Source organism: Neophocaena asiaeorientalis, unplaced genomic scaffold (assembly GCF_003031525.2).
Source record: "Neophocaena asiaeorientalis asiaeorientalis breed wild unplaced genomic scaffold, Neophocaena_asiaeorientalis_V1.1 scaffold92, whole genome shotgun sequence".
NCBI lineage: Eukaryota > Metazoa > Chordata > Mammalia > Artiodactyla > Phocoenidae > Neophocaena > Neophocaena asiaeorientalis.
Window position 1 is genome coordinate 5,607,588 of NW_020174057.1, and position 19,405 is coordinate 5,626,992.

Sequence of the window (19,405 nt, forward strand, 5' to 3'; positions counted from 1 at the left end):
CTTGTAAGAGACCCCTTCTGAAGTGCTTTGGAAGCGAGCTTTAAACTAATTGGCTTTCAAGTTGCTCACTTCCTGTTATCTTAGTATCCTCTGAAAGCCAATAGTGCTAAGGTGGAACATTTGTAGAAATGGAGGGAGCTTGAGAAGCTGGAGGAGAACAATCCTAGAGCATATTGGTTCTGGATAGTTGGTAAACACAGCTCACCCAAGAATCACAGAGATATTTTTATTTTTATCTTTTGATTAGGTATTCAAAGTCTTCTTGTAGAGCCTTGGAGGAACCCGCACCAGAGAGAGTCATAAATATCAAAATTGAATCAAAACATAAATAGCTTATAAGTGACAGGGTGTGCTACTAGTTTCAGATAAATTTTGGACAGCATAGCCTCAGGACGCTTCATATACAAAGGCTAAACTATGCATGGAAGGTTATTTCCTATTTAGTCACAACCAAAAAAATTCATGTTAGCAGTTTTAATTAAAAAATCAGTTATAAAAAGTACACTAAGAAGAATACGTGTTGACTTTTTCAATTTATTCCCAATATGTGTGTGTATGTGTGTAATATATATAAAAAGAGAGACAGAATACCTGATCCTTAGCTGACAAGTGCTATTGATTCTCATAGATCTTCTAATAAGGTTACTAGTGCTTCTTCTTAAGTATCAAAATTCAGCAAAGCACCATCAGCTATGTGAGGAATGTTTCCAATGTGAAATACCTCTATAGGTCAAATCAAGCCAAGAAAAAAAAAAAAGATATCAAGGGAAATAAAATTCTTGCAGGGAGCAGAAAAAAACTCACAATACTATCGAAACCTTGTAGTTTTTAGTCTCATTTTGGAGAGATTAAAAGAGAAGGTAGTAATTACATAAAAGAAAAGAATGCCTTAGGAAAGGAACAACCAGAGAATGTTTCCAAAGTAAATACATGAAGTATGATATAGAAATTTTAAAGAAGACAAAATTAAGGAAATCTGTTGGAAAGCATAAAAATCTTTTGATAATGGAAACAGAAAAGAAGAGATCAAAGATTTAGACAGTGTAACAAGGAGGTGCACCATCTAAGACTTTCAAAAAGAGAAAATAGAAAAAAAATGGATGGACCATATGGACGTGAATTTCCAGATTGAAAGGACTCCCTGGGTACCCAGTGAGTGAGTGAAATACACCCTCTCAAGGCATATTGTTGTAATAGTTCAGAAACTGAAGATGAAAGGAAAATCTCAAAAGTTTAATGAGAGCAGAAAAGGTCACATTCTAAAAACTGAAAATTAAAATTTTATTAACCTTTTCTATTTCAACTCAAGAAGCAACAAGACAATCACTTTCTCGAGTATCTTCAAAATTTGGAAGGACCACTATTTCAAATTAGAATTGTATCTAGTCGAAATGTCAGTTAAGCGGATGGGCTGAGTAAACACATTTTTGTAAACGTGACTTCACACACACACAAAAAAAGAGAGGTAACTCACATGCACAGGAAGTGATCAGAAGCTGTGTTCCCCCAATGCTGTGGAGTTAACCAAGAAAGAACAGAACACAAGATTCAGAAAGTAACAAGGGATCTAACCCAGGAGATGGGTGAAGGAAGTCCAGGACCACAACAATCTCACTGGACCAGAGACCAAGGATTCTATTATTTATAAATGTACTTTAAAAGACAGTACTTTGTCAGAGACAGCTGATTTTGTTGTTTGGTTTTTTTTCTTTGACATATCGTTGATTTACTATGTTGTGTTAGTTTCAGAGGTATAGCAAAGTGATTCAGTTATACATACATATATCTATTCTTTTCCATTATAGGTTATTATAAGATATTGAATTTGCATTAGTTTTGACGCCTTAGGTAAGCTTAGTTAACATTTGAAGAAATCTTATAATGGAGACTCACTTCATGAATTTTTTAAATATTTGGTGCAAAATAAAGGCCTGTTATGTAACATACAGTTGAACTTATTTTCATCAAACTTAACACCTCTTTGTAGGTTGTAGGGGAAGATTCCTATAGCCCTCATTAATTATGAGTCAACTGAAATGTACCATAAAGAACTTAAAAATTGTCATTTACCAAATTTGCTTAGGTTGGTTTACAACAGCAAGCAAACTAGATTGAAGTAGGAGGATATGTAATTCCAGAAGAAATATCTCCCAGAAGAAAAAAGTGAACTTAATATTTCTGGGTTTGTTTTTTTTTTATGAACACTTTTACCGTGTTCTAGGTGCTTTAAAAATACTAACTCATTTAATTTTCATAACAATCCTATGAGGCGGTATTATTGCTATGATTATTTATATTATTATTATCCTTAATTTACAGATGAGAAGACTAAGGCAAAGATAAATAATTGTTCAATATTTCACAGCTAGTAAATAAGAGAGATTTATTCAAGCCGAAGCAGACCTGACTTTTAACCAGCATACTATGTTACCCTACCCTCTGGGTGCAAAATATTTCCAAAATGGTTTTATAATTCTGTTTGAGAAATAATTCTGTTTTGGAAAATATTAGTGACATAGATATATATGTATAGATAACATCACATATATATGTATGTGTGTGTATATATATATATATATATATGGCAATTAAGTGCAATACAATGAAGGAATTAAACTAATTTTGCACTGTTTTCTTCAGCAGTAAACAATATTTATATTATGTAATAACATGCAGTAAATATTTAATCAAAGTTTGTGGTATACATACATTAGGAGTTATTGAAAGGAATAATGGTTGCAGGTGGGGTAAGAGTGGGAATGAGCAAATGTGCTAAATCTTTATCTAATTGGGGGTGGTGGAAGGGAGGTCCAAGAGGGAGGAGTTATATGTATACATATAACTGATTCACTTCATTGTACAGCAGAAACTAGCACAACATTGTAAAGTAATTATACTCCAATAAAAAAAAAATAAAAAAATAAAAGAAAATAGTTGATGTTTAAAATTGATAAGTTAAACAAAAAGTACAAGCAAGGATATTGAAGTAAATATTAAAAGAAATCCAGAATAGAGTTGAAAACAATGGCCTCTTGGGAGCGGAACTTACACTGAAGTGTGGGATGGGGGATTGCTTGGTTCATTATCAGTTTTGTAGTAATTTTGACCTTTTAAATGTGTCATTGCTATATTTTAAATGTATTATTTTGAAAAAATTTAAATACACATGTATATGCATGTGTGTCAGCTATATATTTTAGTGAATTCCTTTTATATTTCTAAATTTTTTGACAGAATTTAAACAGGCTAAAATTGATCTATGAAGAGAAAATTATTTCTCTTAGTAAACGTATAGTCAGTTGGACATAAACATAGGTCCTGGGAGCACCTAACAGTCCAACTATTGCTAATATAGATGCCAACAAATTTGAAATCCTACTAGAGTTTCGTGTCTTTTATACCTTTATGCATCGCCTTCTTTTTTTAAATGTCAACGATCTTTAGGAATGCAACAAGACAAATTCCCCAGTCTAAGACAGTTTAGCAAAGCATCCTCCCTTTTACTAAGAAGTAGAAGCAAGCAAGATAAGCAAACAGGAAACATCAAAACGTGCTAACAGAAGGAAAAGAGGTTAAGCCACCAAGACTTTAACTCCATCTCAAGTTTCTAGGACTTCTCTCAGGAAGGCCAAGATACCAACTATCACATTCTCTGCTGAAAGAAATTTCTGGGCCTTCTGACATGTTCACCTTCATTACCTTCTTTGATTTTCAAACAACCCTTCATAGTAGTCAGAACAGGTGCATTATGGGTAGACTTAGGCTTACGATGGTTAAATAACCTGTGCCCGCACAAACAGCTAGTAAGATGCAACAGGAAGACTCTAACTCACATTTTTTTTAACCATATTTTGAAGGTTCTTCACCATATTCCTATACACATAGTAGTTATGCTGATCAAAAAAATCATAACTATCAAAATGATACATGTGCCTTATGCGTTTATTTGTTCATTTGCTCATTTGGTAAATAGTTATTGGATACCTACCATGTCCAAAGCCCCAAGGACTTCTAAAATATTAGTCTGTCATTAGAAGGACAATTTCAAAGCCACATCGTTACACATTAGGCTTCATTTTTCCCTCTTAGCAGAGTCAGATAAGACTGGGCAGAGTCTTCCATTAATTCTTTTTTTGTTGTTTGTTTTTTTGTTTTTTTGTTTTTTGTGGTACGTGGGCCTCTCACTGCTGTGGCCTCTCCCATTGCGGAGCACAGGCTCTGGACGCACAGGCTCAGCGGCCATGGCTCACGGGCCCAGCTGCTCCGCAGCATGTGGGATCTTCCCGGACCGGGTCATGAACCCGTGTCCCCTGCATCGGCAGGCGGACTCTCAACCACTGCGCCACCAGGGAAGCCCCCATTAATTCTTATAACAACTAGCATGACTCAGAGGTTCGCACCATTGTCTTAATTTAATTTATTGAACTTCCACTTAAGCAGTCCTAATGAAGAGTTAAGTCCCCATCCTTCAGGAATCAGTAATCAAAGAAGGGTAGATTGAATTGTAATGGGAAAAATTAAAACATAGACAAACAGAGATTATACTAACAGCAGAAGACATCCTATATTTTAGTCTGGAAACAATGATACCAAACCTGGCAAGCATTGTAGATGATCATTTTTATTTATATCATGTCTCTCAGGGTCCTTAAAATGTGATTGCTATCATATGCTCACAAAATAAGAAGGAAGAGTTGAGAATGATTTCCAGATTTCTGGTTTAGGAGACTGAATAAGATGATAGCGTCACTCAAAAGTATAAAGTGACAAGAGCAGTTAAAGGGAGATAGTGAATTTCATTTTAGATATATGGCTGTGAGACCTGCAACAGGAGATGTCTAGAAAGCAAGTGGATACACACATTGGAGTGCAGTTTTTCTTCCGTAGGCTAGATTGAAGAAAGAGCCCCAGGAGTCATCATAATAAAGGGAATGGTTAAAACCTTGGAATCGTTTAAAAATCTTTGAGATCTTAGAATCTCAAAGAGACTTAAATGCTAGAAAAGCTTTTTAAAAAACTGTTAGAGGAAACAGAGAGCTTCAGAACATAGATAGAGAGAAGTCACAAAGAAAGGGGAGGAAAAACTAGGAGAGAATGTAGTCCAAGAAACATTTTATTAAAGGGGTGGGTCTGCATTGCCAAAAGTCACAAGTCAAGTAGGCGAAACACTAAAAGACTTCAACAGATTAGTAAATATGAAGGTTATTGCTTTTTTGTTGTTGTTGTTAGAGCAATGTGAGGGAAGCAGAGGGATTAGAAACCTTATTTTGATGGGTGAATCATGGGTGGAATGGTGAATAAGAAACAGAAATTGGAGGCAGCCAATGTACAACTAATTTTCCTACAATGGACACATAGCAAAATTTGTGTAATAGAATTAAGAAATGACTAAAATAAGTTTGGCTAAAAAAGAAAATTAAGAAATAAGAGAGTAGCTAAAGCGGGCCGTGCAGATTCAGACATCATCTGTTGTTTTACACTGAGGGTTTAGAAAAAGAAGAAAGAGAAAAGGAAAAGTGCAGTAGAGAGAGGAGATCATTGTTGTGACAAAAGCAAATTAACACTTGATTTTTTTCTTAAAATATGATAGGAGTGTACCTGTTGGGCTACTAAGAGATCATGTCTGAATTTGATGTTAAGCTATCAAGGCTCTGAAAATTAAAGGTATTTTTCAGTTGAGAGTGTAGGGCTAATGCTACAGAAAGGCTAACATTTCCTAATCATTTACAACAAATTAGGGCCAACCTTGCGAGGTAGTCCAGCAGTATGTTTTTTTTGTTGTTTTGTTTTTTTGCGGTACGCGGGCCTCTCACTGTTGTGGCCTCTCCCGTTGCGGAGCACAGGCTCCGGACGCGCAGGCCCAGCGGCCACGGCTCACGGGCCTAGCCGCTCTGCGGCATGTGGGATCTTCCCGGACCGGGGCAGGAGCCCGTGTCCCCTGTATCGGCAGGTGGACTCTCAACCACTGCACCACCAGGGAAGCCCCCAGCGGTATGTTGTAGATGACAAAACTGTGTTTAGGAGAAAGGAAGTAAGTGGTTCAGAAAAAAATTTTTGTGTCCAGTGCTCTCCCCTCTTTACTGTGTTCTATCTTTGATAATATTTATGTGGGCAGTGTTGAATGAGTGATATCAATACAACTCCCTTTTCCCAGAATACGATAGATTTTGAAAAACAAAATGATTACAATCAATCAGCAGGGTAATATCTGAAAATGAGATTTTCAAAACTTTCTGTCTTTCCTTAAGAGGCATACCATTTTTTTCCCCTCAAATTACAAGAACTGGAAGACATATTATCCTAAACTTGTATGTTAAAGAAAAACAAAACAGTGCAGCAGAATGTCCTATAATGGCCTAAATGCAAAACATCTTTTATAATGCAGGAAAGAAAAATCTCATTTTAATAATTATTTGGAATAAAGCTCCCAATGTGAAATAGAGACACAAAAATTATTTCTAGAAAACAGTTATTTCTATACACCATATTTAGTGCCAACATCAGGTAGAGCTTTCCTGATTTCACTTTAAAATTTTTCAAATACATTTTTTATCTTTTCCCCTTGACCAAAAACAATATATCTAAATAGAATCCCAGCATCTGTTTTATACAAAAAAATGAATAAAATATTTCCATATAAACAGAAAACATTGGTCTTTATGTCTTTGTATCCAATTTTTTAAAAAGATCATCTAGAGAAAAATGCTTTAAAATCTTTTTGTTGTAGTTGAAATCAAAACTGCTTTTAGTTTCTTGCTGTTAGATCAGGTCTCCAGATCAGTGCATTACAATATCTTTGGGACTGTGAACTCAGAGTGAAAGTTGCACTGAATTTTGTTATAGGTTCTTGAGATTAAAGTCAGAATTTCCTGTGCTGGGCTACGTAGGTACTGAGGTGCTGTGGTTGTTGGAGGGGTTAAAGCTGGAGCCATGGATGCATATATATTAGGGAGGATTCACCAAAACACGACAGTGGAGCCTGGGTCAATCCATTACTTTGAATGAGCAGTGACCAATAGAAAGGGACGAGGAAGAGCCAAGAAAACTGAGGTAAGCGGTGTTCTGAAGCTCTGTCAAAGTGGAAACAATAGATCAAAGGTGTTCATGGTGACTGGTCAGAGGAGGTTTTATTTTTTCTCGTAGGAGGCTAGACAGCATAAAATAAAAACAAATTCTTCTAGTCAAAGTTTTTTTTTTTTTTTTCTTAACTGATTTTAGCAAACTTCAGATCCAGACACAGGACTCAGCGATACATTCCTGGACAGCAAGGTAAACTATTTTACGCTTTTCAAAACTCTTAAAGTTAAGAATTCAAAGTCATGATTCATCAGAGGCAGGGTTACTGCTTCAATAACTAAAGCAAATCCCTATTCTGAAAAAAAAAAATGTTTTAATGTGTCTCTGTTGGAAGGTGACCAGAGCAGTATTCTGCAATCGCAAGAAATTTGACAGCTTGCAGAAGCTGCCCTGTGCTTGTCATTTCCCTCGATTTAGGGGCAAAATTGAAAGATCAGCATTTCTAAATGATGCTGATTTTATCTCTTCCTAAGGAATCAGTGAAATTTATTTGGTCTTTATTACCAAGTGTTTGAACTAAATGTACATTGATAAGACCGTTATTGTTATATAGATACATATTATTTTCCTGTTGGGATAGTTCTTTGTTCCCATAACCTTGTTGAAACTCAACGGGGAGGATTTATGTCTTTTAAATGTATCACATATCAGTAAGTGTTAACCTTTGCTCTGTTAGCATCCATACTGAAAATATGGAGATCCACCTGTATCCTGAGCATGTTCTTTGTTTCGTTTTGTTTCTTATCAACCATAGTAACACCGCTTACTTATGTAAGTGTGATATATATCTGTATCAACATCTATAGCTATATCTATATATAGAGTTTCATAATCCAAATTTCTTGGCTAAACAACTTGATCCTCTACTTAAAATATCAGAAGTCTTTCCCTAAACCCCCAAAATAAAACTTACCTGAGAAGTTGAGCAACAGAGCAAGAGAGTAATCACACATTTTTCTTCAAATCCTAAAATTTTCCTTCACAAAAATTTGCTAAAATGTTCTTTGATCTCTCTATTTCTTTGGTTGAAGGGCCAAAGAGCCTGGGAAATCTCATCCAGATGTTCTGCTCATTTAGGAGTAAAAGTGAAAGCATATGCCAACTTCTTAGGAACAACATAGACTCTAAATCTGAGTTATTAAAAGGTCACTTTTTTGTACTCGTGTGTTCAACTCTGGATTTCAGTTAACTTCCTTGCATTAAATAGCTTGAAATGGAAAAGCACTTAAGAGTTCCTAAAATTTGCTTTTTCTTTCTTGGTTTTCATTGTGATTGGGTTAAAACCAGAAAGTTACAAGTTGGTGAGTCAGTTTCAGTGTTTGCAAAAATGCTTTGCATATAGTGCCCACTAAATAGATGGGTATTCGTGCCCACTAAATAGATGGGTATTGGTTGATAAATATGTATAAAATGCTGACATGTCTTTACCTCCCCACCCCCCTTGAAGAAGCAATGTTTATGGATCATTTTGGTGCATGCAGTTATCTAAAGGTCAAGATCCTTAAACATGACAATTGTATCCCTTACTCTAGGTACTAAAATGGCAACCACAATCTGTTTCATCATCTGGGTGTTATTCATAACAGATACTGTATGGACTCGAAGTGTGAGACAGGTCTATGAGGCAAATGATCCAGAGGACTGGATGGTGCATGACTTCCATTGTCCCAGGGAATGTTTCTGTCCCCCCAGTTTCCCTACCGCTTTGTACTGTGAAAACCGGGCTCTCAAAGCAATCCCTGCTATACCATCAAGGATCTGGTATCTTTATCTCGAAAACAACCTGATAGAAACCATTCCTGAGAAGCCATTCGAGAATGCCACCCAGCTGAGATGGATAAATCTAAACAAGAACAAAATAACCAACTATGGAATTGAAAAAGGAGCCCTGAGCCAACTGAAGAAGCTGCTTTTCTTATTCCTGGAAGATAATGAGCTAGAGGAGGTACCTTCTCCATTGCCAAGAAGTTTAGAACAATTACAATTAGCTAGAAACAAGGTGTCCAGAATTCCTCAAGGGACCTTCAGCAATCTGGAGAACCTGACCCTTCTTGACCTGCAGCACAATAAACTATTAGACAATGCCTTTCAAAGAGACACCTTTAAAGGACTCAAGAACCTCATGCAGCTAAATATGGCTAAGAACTCCCTGAGGAATATGCCACCAAGATTACCAGCCAATACTATGCAGCTGTTTTTAGACAACAATTCCATTGAAGGAATACCAGAAAATTATTTTAATGTGATTCCTAAAGTGGCCTTCCTGAGACTCAACCACAACAAATTATCAGATGCTGGCCTCCCTTCTAGTGGTTTTAATGTATCATCAATTCTAGATCTTCAACTGTCTCACAATCAACTCACAAAGGTCCCCAAAATCAGTGCTCATCTGCAGCACCTTCACCTCGATCATAACAAAATTAAAAGTAAGTAACCATCAGGGTGTGCCTTTGACTAAGATATTCATGGTTATTAAATTTATTCTATATCTTCTTTAAGAACATCGATAATGTTCATTTTCTCTCCAGCTCTCATGCCCTTAGATATTTTTTTAGTGTATTTTCAAGTTTTGTCTATTCACAGACAGTGTCAATGAACCAAGAAGTTCAAATGTTCAAATTGCAAATTGAAAAGTGGATTTTAGTAATCTACAGAGGGCTATTACCTGTTGGAGAAACTAAATGTCTCTATCTTCTTTTACTCTGAGGAGATTCTGATATTTCTGCCTCAGTGGGAAGACTTATTGAAGAAAGTGTACCCCAGCCACAAGCAACCTCATGAATAGTAATAGAAGGAATATGATTTAGGAGGTATCAGGAAGGGACCTCTGTCCTAAAACCTACAGGACAGCTGATGCCTACAATCACCCTAGTCAGAATTTCTGCTTTAGATCAGTGGGTTTCTCAAACTTCAGAGTACACAAATGGGTGGCCCCATCACAGAGTTTCTGATTGAGTAGGTCTGGTGGGACCTGAGACTTTTCATTTCTAGCAAGTTTCCTAGGGATGCTGAGATTGATGTTCTGGGGACCATACATGGGAAACCAATATTGTACTTTAAGGCTTTGCTCAATTGAAATTGAAATAAATGTCCCTGGAAGTTGGCAACTCCTTAGGACTAATGGCAGTCAACAAGGTAGAATACACACTCCTTTCCTGAAAATAGCTTTTTTTTTTTAACATCCTTATTGGAGTACCATTGCTTTACAGTGTTGTGTTAGTTTCTGCTGTATAACAAAGTGAATCAGCTATATGCATACGTATATCACCATATCCCTTCCCTCTTGCGTCTCCCTCCCACCCTCCTTATCCCACCCCTCTAGGTGGTCGCAAAGCACCCAGCTGATCTCCCTGTGCCATGCAGCTGCTTCCCACTAGCTATCTATTTTACATTTGGTAGTATATATATGTCAATGCTACTCTCTCACTTCGTCCCAGCGTACCCTTCCTCCTCCCCGTGTGAGAGATGAGTGCAACGTGTCTTGGAGGCAGAGGTGCCATGAAGGGAAGAAGTGGTTATAGAAAGAAGGGGCTGGAGACGTTAAAGGCAAACTTAGCATCTTCACAATTATGCCTGAGGCCAGGATGACTCAGGTGTAGATGTAGATGATATCTTGGTCCAGCTACAGGGGATGATACCAGCCTGGCAAGTATCCATGCATGCTCCACCCTAGCACAAGCCCTTTAGAAAGCTAATCTTGAAGAGGTTTCTGAACAACCTTATAAAATACATTCCTAAAATGAGAATCAATTGGATAGTTTGCAGGAAAATGACACAGATAATTGTCAGAAGGTTGTGCTGCCTGCTTATTACTCACTAAACTTTTCATTAAGCAAATAATTACATAAACATCCAACCTATAAGAATAGACTATTTTGCACTGGGTATTCTTCAGTTTTTCAATATTTTTTGGTTTTTTTCTAACAGCATACTTGAGCATAAAATCCAGGAACTCATGAGCAGGCTGCTCCCACCGCAGTGATTTTTTCCCATGGTGATGAGACACATTGTTTCATCTTGTAGTTAAAGCAAAAGATGCAACAGAAAAAAAAATGTTAATAGCTGAATCTGTGCACTGAACCAAATAGTACAGCAGCTAATATCAACCTAAATAAATGTAATTTTTTCCTGATGAAAGTTCTGTGCTTCTACAGGTGCATTCCTTACCTGACAACAAAAGTCCCATAGATGTTTGATGTAGGAAGTTAATTTAAAGGGATTCCACACAGAGCACTATTTGTGAATTGGGAATTCCCCTGAAGTGGGACCTTGAGAATGAGAGTGTTCAGGAGTGAGAGAGCAAAATTCAACACATAGTTGGGCACCTATGCTAGGTACTTACATAGTTTTACAAAGTTACACAAAGAAGAGGACTCTGTTCTTTCTCCACTTTTATTTTAGAGAGTTTTTTTCAAAGTTTTCTCATATATTTCTATTTTCCAATCATTCTCATACCTTAATGTGCATCAGAACCACCTGGAGGGCTTATAAAACACAGGCTGCTGGGCTCCAGCCTCTGGGTTGCCCGCCTAACAATATGGGGTGGGGTCTAACCACGCAGTTCTCAGGTAGTATGGATGCTGCTGGTCCGGGGACCACACTTTAAGAACCACAAATTAATCATCAAAAGAACCTTGTGTGCTATTACTAGGAATTTCTGAAGAAAGAAAAACTGAGGCTCAACTAAGTGAGGCTATTTTTCCAAGGACAAAGGATAAGTATAATAGCCAGGACCTGAACCTAAGGTTTCCCATATTAGGTGTTTTTTCCCCCACTCCAACATTATTATCATAGCACATTTTTCTTCAATGCCTAGAATATGAGACTTAAGATAAATTTCTATCAATAGAGGTAAAAATCGTTTTCACAGCAACAACATCAACAAAGAGAAATTGATTTACTTGCTGCTTAATGTAGATATCAAGCATGGTCATTTCTATATTCCAAGAAAAGAAATGGAAAAGAAGAATTTCCCTGGCAAGAGTTCTTGGCTCACCATTGTATCACAATGCATTATAATAACTGCTAAAGTACTTACTTCTTCTTACCTCATAATCTAGTCTAGTTGTTAATGAAGTGGTTGCCAAGAAACATACCTCTTATATGAAGAGTTCTCAGAATTTATAGGACAGTGAACTTTTCTTATCCAAAATGATGGAAATACTTATTTCTTCTGAACACCTTAGGGGACTTTAAATTTGACAAAAATGTTATCTATTCGAACAAGTTACTTCTTGGTACTCTCAGAAACATTATAATTAATTTATGAAAATATAATTAAATTTAGAATGCTTGTTTTTACATTCTATTTATTCACACATGCATGGGTTATGGGTCATGAGGGTGATAAGGATAGGAGATAACACATCAGAAAGGACATAATCTCTCCAGCAGGCAAGGGACCCTGTGTAGTAGGAAAGGGAAGAGGCTGGGACTCCGCTCTGCCACTTACTTGCTGAAATGCCTGGTGCACATTGCCTTACCCGTCTGAACCACTATTTCAGCAATGCCCAGGTGGGGAGAATAATAATGTTGCCCAATACAGGTTGTGTCATGATAAGGTTATAATATATGTAAGAAAAAATACCTTGATGAATATAAATCTGCTATACAGAGTCATTATTTTTAGCAAGTTGAATTCACAAAATGGCATAAGATCAGAACAAAGCACCCTCACTGTAAGCATAAAATCCTTCAGAACAAGTCAGGACACAAAAGGAAGGTCATTGCCAAAGTTAGTTGGGTCTTATCTTCTAAGGGAAGATCTCTTCCTCAAAACAGTTTCAAAATAGGATTTAAAAGGAGTACGTGAATTCATGGTTGAGATCAGCTATTATGCACACTTGTCAGAATTTCGCTGGTTTAAGAGGCTTTCTCTCCTGAATGCTCCTAAACTTCAGTATAGACATTGATGCCAAGGGCTCTGATCCAAGGCAGGTGCATGATTTCTCACATCTTAACCATATGAAAAGGCTGACGGGATAGTTCCTGGTTTGAATTTTTGTAATTCAGTTCTTGGCAAATGTTTCATTTCCAATTAAATACACTTAAGTATGGAGATTCAAGGTTGTTTTCTGCAAATATCACATATATAAAGTTATATTAATTGCACTTTATAAAAAACTTATCATCATGTACTACTAGTTTGAGTGTTTGCATTTTTTTAAGGTAACTTTCAAGCACCTTCTCTAATAATAGACTGGCTTCCTTCCTTTGCATCCATCTATTCCTCCATTCCACCATGCACCTACCCATTCTTTCAGTACCAGCTCTGAACCATTGTTTCCACCTCTAATGCCCAAATACTACCTTTCTCATTCTACAGTAATCAAATCATGCCTTATCTGGCTTGCTAAAGGAATAAGACAAGTGATATAACTTATACAACTTTTTTCCATCACAACTTTTAACAATATGTCCTTTCTAGTGCTCTGTATTAAGCATAGCAAAGTATGGACTGAGATGACTATGTGTACGTTGCACATTTTTTCAGGGTTACTTCTATAAAACAGATATGCATAACTTCCAGCTTACATGAAAAAGGTTTGTCTCTCTGCCACTTTCATAGACCAGGCCACTAGACCCTCCACAGGACTGTTATAATAGCTCTTGGTCTTCCCATCCTTAGTCTCTTGTATTCCAGTTCATTTATCCATGCTTTCTTTGTCTCCGTAGATGTGAACGTCTCTGTAATATGTCCTACCACTCCTATCACATTGCCTGCGGAACACGATTCCTTCAGTTATGGACCTCATCTTCGCTACCTCCGTCTGGATGGAAATGAAATCAAACCACCAATCCCAATGGATTTAATGACCTGCTTCAGGCTCCTTCAGGCTGTCATTATTTAAACATGTCTTCAACAGTCTAAAATTCATTTAATGAGTTCATATTTCTGACCTGAAATTTGGTTGCCATTCATAGGTTTAAGATAAAAATCACTTTTCTAATTGCTTATGGCCACCATTTTAATTTGTATAGCTTACTTTTTTTCTATTCAAATTGCTTTTCCCCATGATATGTAGCACAGACTGCTTTTCTTTAATTAATAAAACAGACACAGAGTTAAGATAGTTTATCAACTCAAAGATAGTTCCTTTTCGTCTCTCTCACAGCTTATTAATACCAAATAATACAAATACATTGTGATTCAATAGGAAGGATATATTTGTTTGCAAATGTTCAAAATTGCTTATGCAGATATTATATTCACAGTATAAACACAACATCTAACAGGAGGTAGGAATTTCTAGAGAAAATGAAAAATTGAGATATTTCTTTATCATAATTATAAAGAAATAATTAAATTCAGATTGTTAAGTAATATTTGTAAGTATAAGTCTGGTATTTGGCTCACGAATGGGTATGAAATGCATCAGATACTTTATAACAAGAAAATTCTAGTCATTTAATATCAAATAACAGAGCAATAGTCATTTTTAGTTCATTATACCTATTTCTTATATCTGCTGTTCTTAGATATAGTATAGTGTACTCTAGTAATTAAAGTTCTACATTTATTGTAACACATTTCTGACAGAATCTTAGTGTTTTAACACTTGAAATCCACTTGAATTGCAAATTGTTCAGTCCTTATATTTGCCAGTGCTTTTTGGATTTCTGAAATAAAAAGAGTGAACGCTTTCCAGCAAAACAGAAGTAAAATATTTATTTCAGGAGGCTTATTCACAAGTCTTATTAAGAATATATTTTTAATAAAAAGTGTTATAGTAACAATTAGTTCCATTTTTCTAGCATGAGTACATTAAAATATATTTTCTCCTACCCGTTTTCCTCTTTTCTCTAGTGAACATGAGAAAAAATTTATATTCTAATCACTTGACATAATATACCTGTTTCTCATGAGTCAAAAACAAAACAAAACAGGATTTTGTTAAGTAACAAAGTACAGTTTTCTTATATTTCTGATTTTGTTAGGTATATGTTATTAACAATAAATATTCCATGCAGATTAATACATCTATTTATATATGTATTTCCAGACATTATTCTGAAAAATTCTATAAATATATTTCCTTAGAAAAAGGATCATATACATTTGTGAATCACCACATTAATGAAAGCCCAACATGTTACTTTGATCCAAGGCTTCTCAGAAAATTCATATGTTACTCTGTTAAGTGAATTCCCAAGAAGAAAAAATAACGTGCAGGATTGCCTATGTATTTTCATACCAAAATTTATTTGGGGGTGGGAGGAAAGAACAATGAACATACATTGAACAGGTTTTTAATGCTGGCTGAAGGCAAGACATTAAGAAAAAGAATAAGTTTAAAATACTTCAAAGCACATAAAGAAAATTATGAAAATAATGTCATATAAAATTATGTCATAAAAATACAGGTAATCAGATATTGTTAGGCTGGGGGAAAAGAATATGTTAACAGAAACATAATAACTTTAAATATTTGAAAACTTGCTATGTGAAAAGGGGGATGACACATATTCCAGGAAGCTCCAAAATGAAAGTAAGTAGAACATATGAGTGAAATTTATAAGGAGCCATATTTCATAGCTAGCTAAGGAAGAATTTTCTAATATTTGATCAGAGTCACCCAGCGATGGAAGCAGCTCTTCCTAAGGTACAGTTACCTACCACTGAAACTGTTCAGAGAGACGATTCAAGAGAAAGGATATAGCACAGGGAATTATTCCCATTACCTTGTAATAACCTATAATGGAATATAATCTGCAAAAATACTGAATCACTATGCTGTACACCTGAAACTAACACAATATTGTAAATCATCTATACTTCAATTTAAAAAAATGAGAGAAAGGATGTGAAAAGAATTCCTGATCTGAAAGCAAAATTGTAAAATGTTCTTTTTAGACCTTTTCAACTCTAAGAATTTTCAGCCTTCCTTTTTTTCTTTCTGTCTTTCCTTCCTGTCTTTTTTCTTTATTTCATAAAATATATATTGAGTGCCATATATATAAGAGACCAGGGGTCCCCAGCTGGTCCTTGGCCTGTTAGGAACGGGGCCGCACAGCATGAGGTGAGCGGTGGTGAGTGAGCGAAGCTTCATCCTCCGCTCCCTATCGCTCATATTACCTCCTGAACCATCCCCGTCCCCTCCCCGCCTCAACACCTGGCCCATGGAAAAGTTGTCTTCCACGAAACCGGTCTTTGGTGCAAGAAAGGTTGGGGACCGCTGTACTAGACTATACTACACACAGGGAATATAACAGCGTGCACGATTTATACTACAGTGGGTGAGACACAAATTAGCTACATAATCACAAAAATATGTAAAATTTCATCTGTGGTAAGTTATATTAACAGAGAGCTGCATGGTGCAAAGGAATTTGAAAGGAGGATTCCCTAAAGAAATAATGGTTAAGGAAACACATAAAGCATGAGAAGTACTTAACCACACAGACCGAAAGGGGAGAATGTTCCATGCCATGTTTAAAGAGTCTATAGTCCTAAGAACAATCTGGAAGTCACTGAAGAGTTTTAAGTCGTAGGAGATTACATTCATTGAGGTAATATCACGTAGTGGTAAAGAATATTAATACTGAAGCTAAAATTGCTGAGTTCAAATGCCAGCTTCACTGTCCTGTGGTCCTGGGCAGAATCTTTAAATTTTCTGTGTCTCAGTTTCTCCTAATCTATAAAATGAGGACAAATAATAATACCTACCTTATGGTGAGAATTAAATGAGTTACAATATGTAAAGTGCCTTGAAGAGTGCTTAACACATGGTAAGTGATAAATAAGTGTTTTTTATTATCATTGGGTGCATATGTATATAATATAGATAGAGATATGTACTAGATAGATATATACAATATATTTATCCACATACACAAAAGTTTCTTCTTGGCTCAGTGAGTGAAACAATTTGGAGGAAACTAAGACTAGACGTGAGGAGATCAGTAAGGATTTTAATACAAATTAGAAAAAAATGGTATCTCGAAGTGTAAGTTCACTGATTGTGGTGGTAGAAGTAGAGAGCAGTGGACACTGTGAGAAAATCAGGAGGTAAAATTATTAGGATCTGATGGCTGATTGGACAGATGGGAAGAGAGCAAGGAGGTGAGATGTTTTCTGACATGCATAATTGAATAGATGGCAGTACATTTCCTAAGGAGAACACATTTAGAAGAGAAGATCATGAGTCTGATTTTAGACGTTGTTAGTTTGAAATTATTTTTATCTATCCAAGAGGAGATGTCATGGAAGTTGTTAAGTGAGGTCTATGAGAGGCCTGAATAGATATATAAACATGTAGGAGAAATTTTCTAAATTTTATTGCTAGCTCCAATAATTTTGGAAGAATTCTGCATTTAAATATCCATGCTCCCATGAGGTAAGACTGAGTCAGGGACAGAGGATGGATTAGGAGAATGCATGCATAACTCTAAGCATTGACACATGAAGTTATGAGGAATAGAATGAGCTTCCTAAAATCAATTCCTTCATTTTAAATTTTTTAATATATGCACAAAGTTACTAGAATGTCCCTAAAATTTACGAATCTTGATGTATACATTGTGACTATTAAGAAAATCAAGAAGAATAGGAGATGGGATTATAATATGGGATGGGATCATAATAAACTCTCAGTCCCTCATTTATGGCCCTAACTAAAACACAGAACAAAACAAAACAACATTATCCATGATCTCTGCATGTAAATATCATGAACATACAGGCAAAAAAAAGAGAAAAGGCAGTGTCCAATGATAATGAGAAATGTATTTGCAAACAATAATGTTTAAAAAAATAAAGATGGGGGGCTTCCCTGGTGGCGCAGTGGTTGAGAGTCCGCCTGCCGATCCAGGGGACACGGGTTCGTGCCCCGGTCCGGGAAGATCCCACATGCCGCAGAGCGGCTGGGCCCGTGAGCCATGGCTGCTGAGCTTGCGCGTCCGGAGCCTGTGCTCCACAACGGGAGAGGCCACAATGGTGAGAGGCCCGCGCACCGCCAAAAAAAAAAATGATGGACTTTTGGTAGTAAGAACTTTATAACAGAATTTTTTATTTGATTTCCCTTAAAAAAAAAAACAAAACTAGACAGAACAACTGGCATGGTGGAAGAAAATTCCCAGATGACATCTTTGACAAAACTGGTGTCAAAGAATCCAATGAATTTTCCCAAATGGTTGAATGTAAATGTGTGTGTGTGTGTATACTGATAGATAGATAGATAGATAGATGAGAGATGAATATATGTAGATACTTAAAACTTAAAATGTTCTAGGAACCATGCATTGGCAAGGAGGAGTATAAAGTTTATTGGTTAAAGTTAGGATTGTATATAATATATAAGGAATAATTTTTAAAATAAACTTAACCACAATATATAGGTAAAGAATGTATAACTGTCAAACTAATATAGAGAAAAATAGAACGACAAAGAGTATTTATTGGGTCCAAAAGAAGGCAAGAAGAGAAAAGTAATAAAAGGACAATAGAATGCATCTAAAAAAGTAGTGTATTTGAAGCCATGTATTAGCATGTATATTGGTAATTACATGGTACAGTGGTTAGGAGCTTGTGCTTTAGAGGAAAAAGATTGAGTTTCAAATTCTGCCTGTGACATTTACTAACTATTTGATCTTTGGAAAATGTCTTAACATTTCTAAGCTTTGGATCCTTATCTGCAAAATAGAAAACAATATCTACGATCTTACACTTTTGCTATGGAGAAAAGAGAGAGAACAGATGTGCAGTTCTTGTCACCTGACACATAAAAAGTACCCGATAACTGATAGGTAGAAAGTTTATTATAAGTAGGGACTCCAGTACACAAAATTGCACACATTTTCTCCAAACCAGACCATTTTACAAATAAGGAACTGAGAAAAATGATTGAACTGATCCAAGTTATAAGTTTTAAGTTTTAGTGCATTGGGAGGGTAAACAATGAAATGGAGTTGAGGGTTAAGGAGTGTGGCCAGTGAACAATGAGACTGAAGTTGATAGTGAAAGAGATGAAATCAGGAGGGGACAAGAAAATTGGAAGAAATAAGACTGAAGTACAGGGCTTCCCTGGTGGCGCAGTGGTTGAGAGTCCGCCTGCCGATGCAGGGGACGCGGGTTCGTGCCCCGGTCCGGGAAGATCCCCCATGCCACGGAGCGGCTGGGCCCGTGAGCCATGGCCATGAGGGGAATTACAGAATACAAGACCTGGAAGAAAATGAGTGATCTGAGCTTGGGAGACTATACCTTAAAATGTCTTGAGTCCCAATGCTAAGACATGAGATTCTCGGTGTGGCTATGGAAAGGAACCACTAAAATGAGGAAGTGAATGTCACCGGGGTCAAAGAGACCAAAAGGCTTTGAATTTGTAAGAAT

General features: G+C 36.4%; 1 protein-coding gene across 1 annotated transcript; it reads left to right on the plus strand.

The window, feature by feature from the left end:
* Positions 1–6,984: 6,984 nt before the first annotated feature.
* KERA (keratocan) lies at positions 6,985–14,722 on the plus strand. Its single transcript, XM_024754413.1, has 3 exons — positions 6,985–7,269; positions 8,610–9,503; positions 13,753–14,722. The coding sequence occupies exons 2-3, from the start codon at positions 8,618–8,620 to the stop codon at positions 13,926–13,928; spliced, it is 1,062 nt and encodes a 353-aa protein (XP_024610181.1). The 5' UTR covers positions 6,985–7,269; positions 8,610–8,617; the 3' UTR covers positions 13,929–14,722.
* The last annotated feature ends 4,683 nt before the right edge of the window (positions 14,723–19,405 follow it).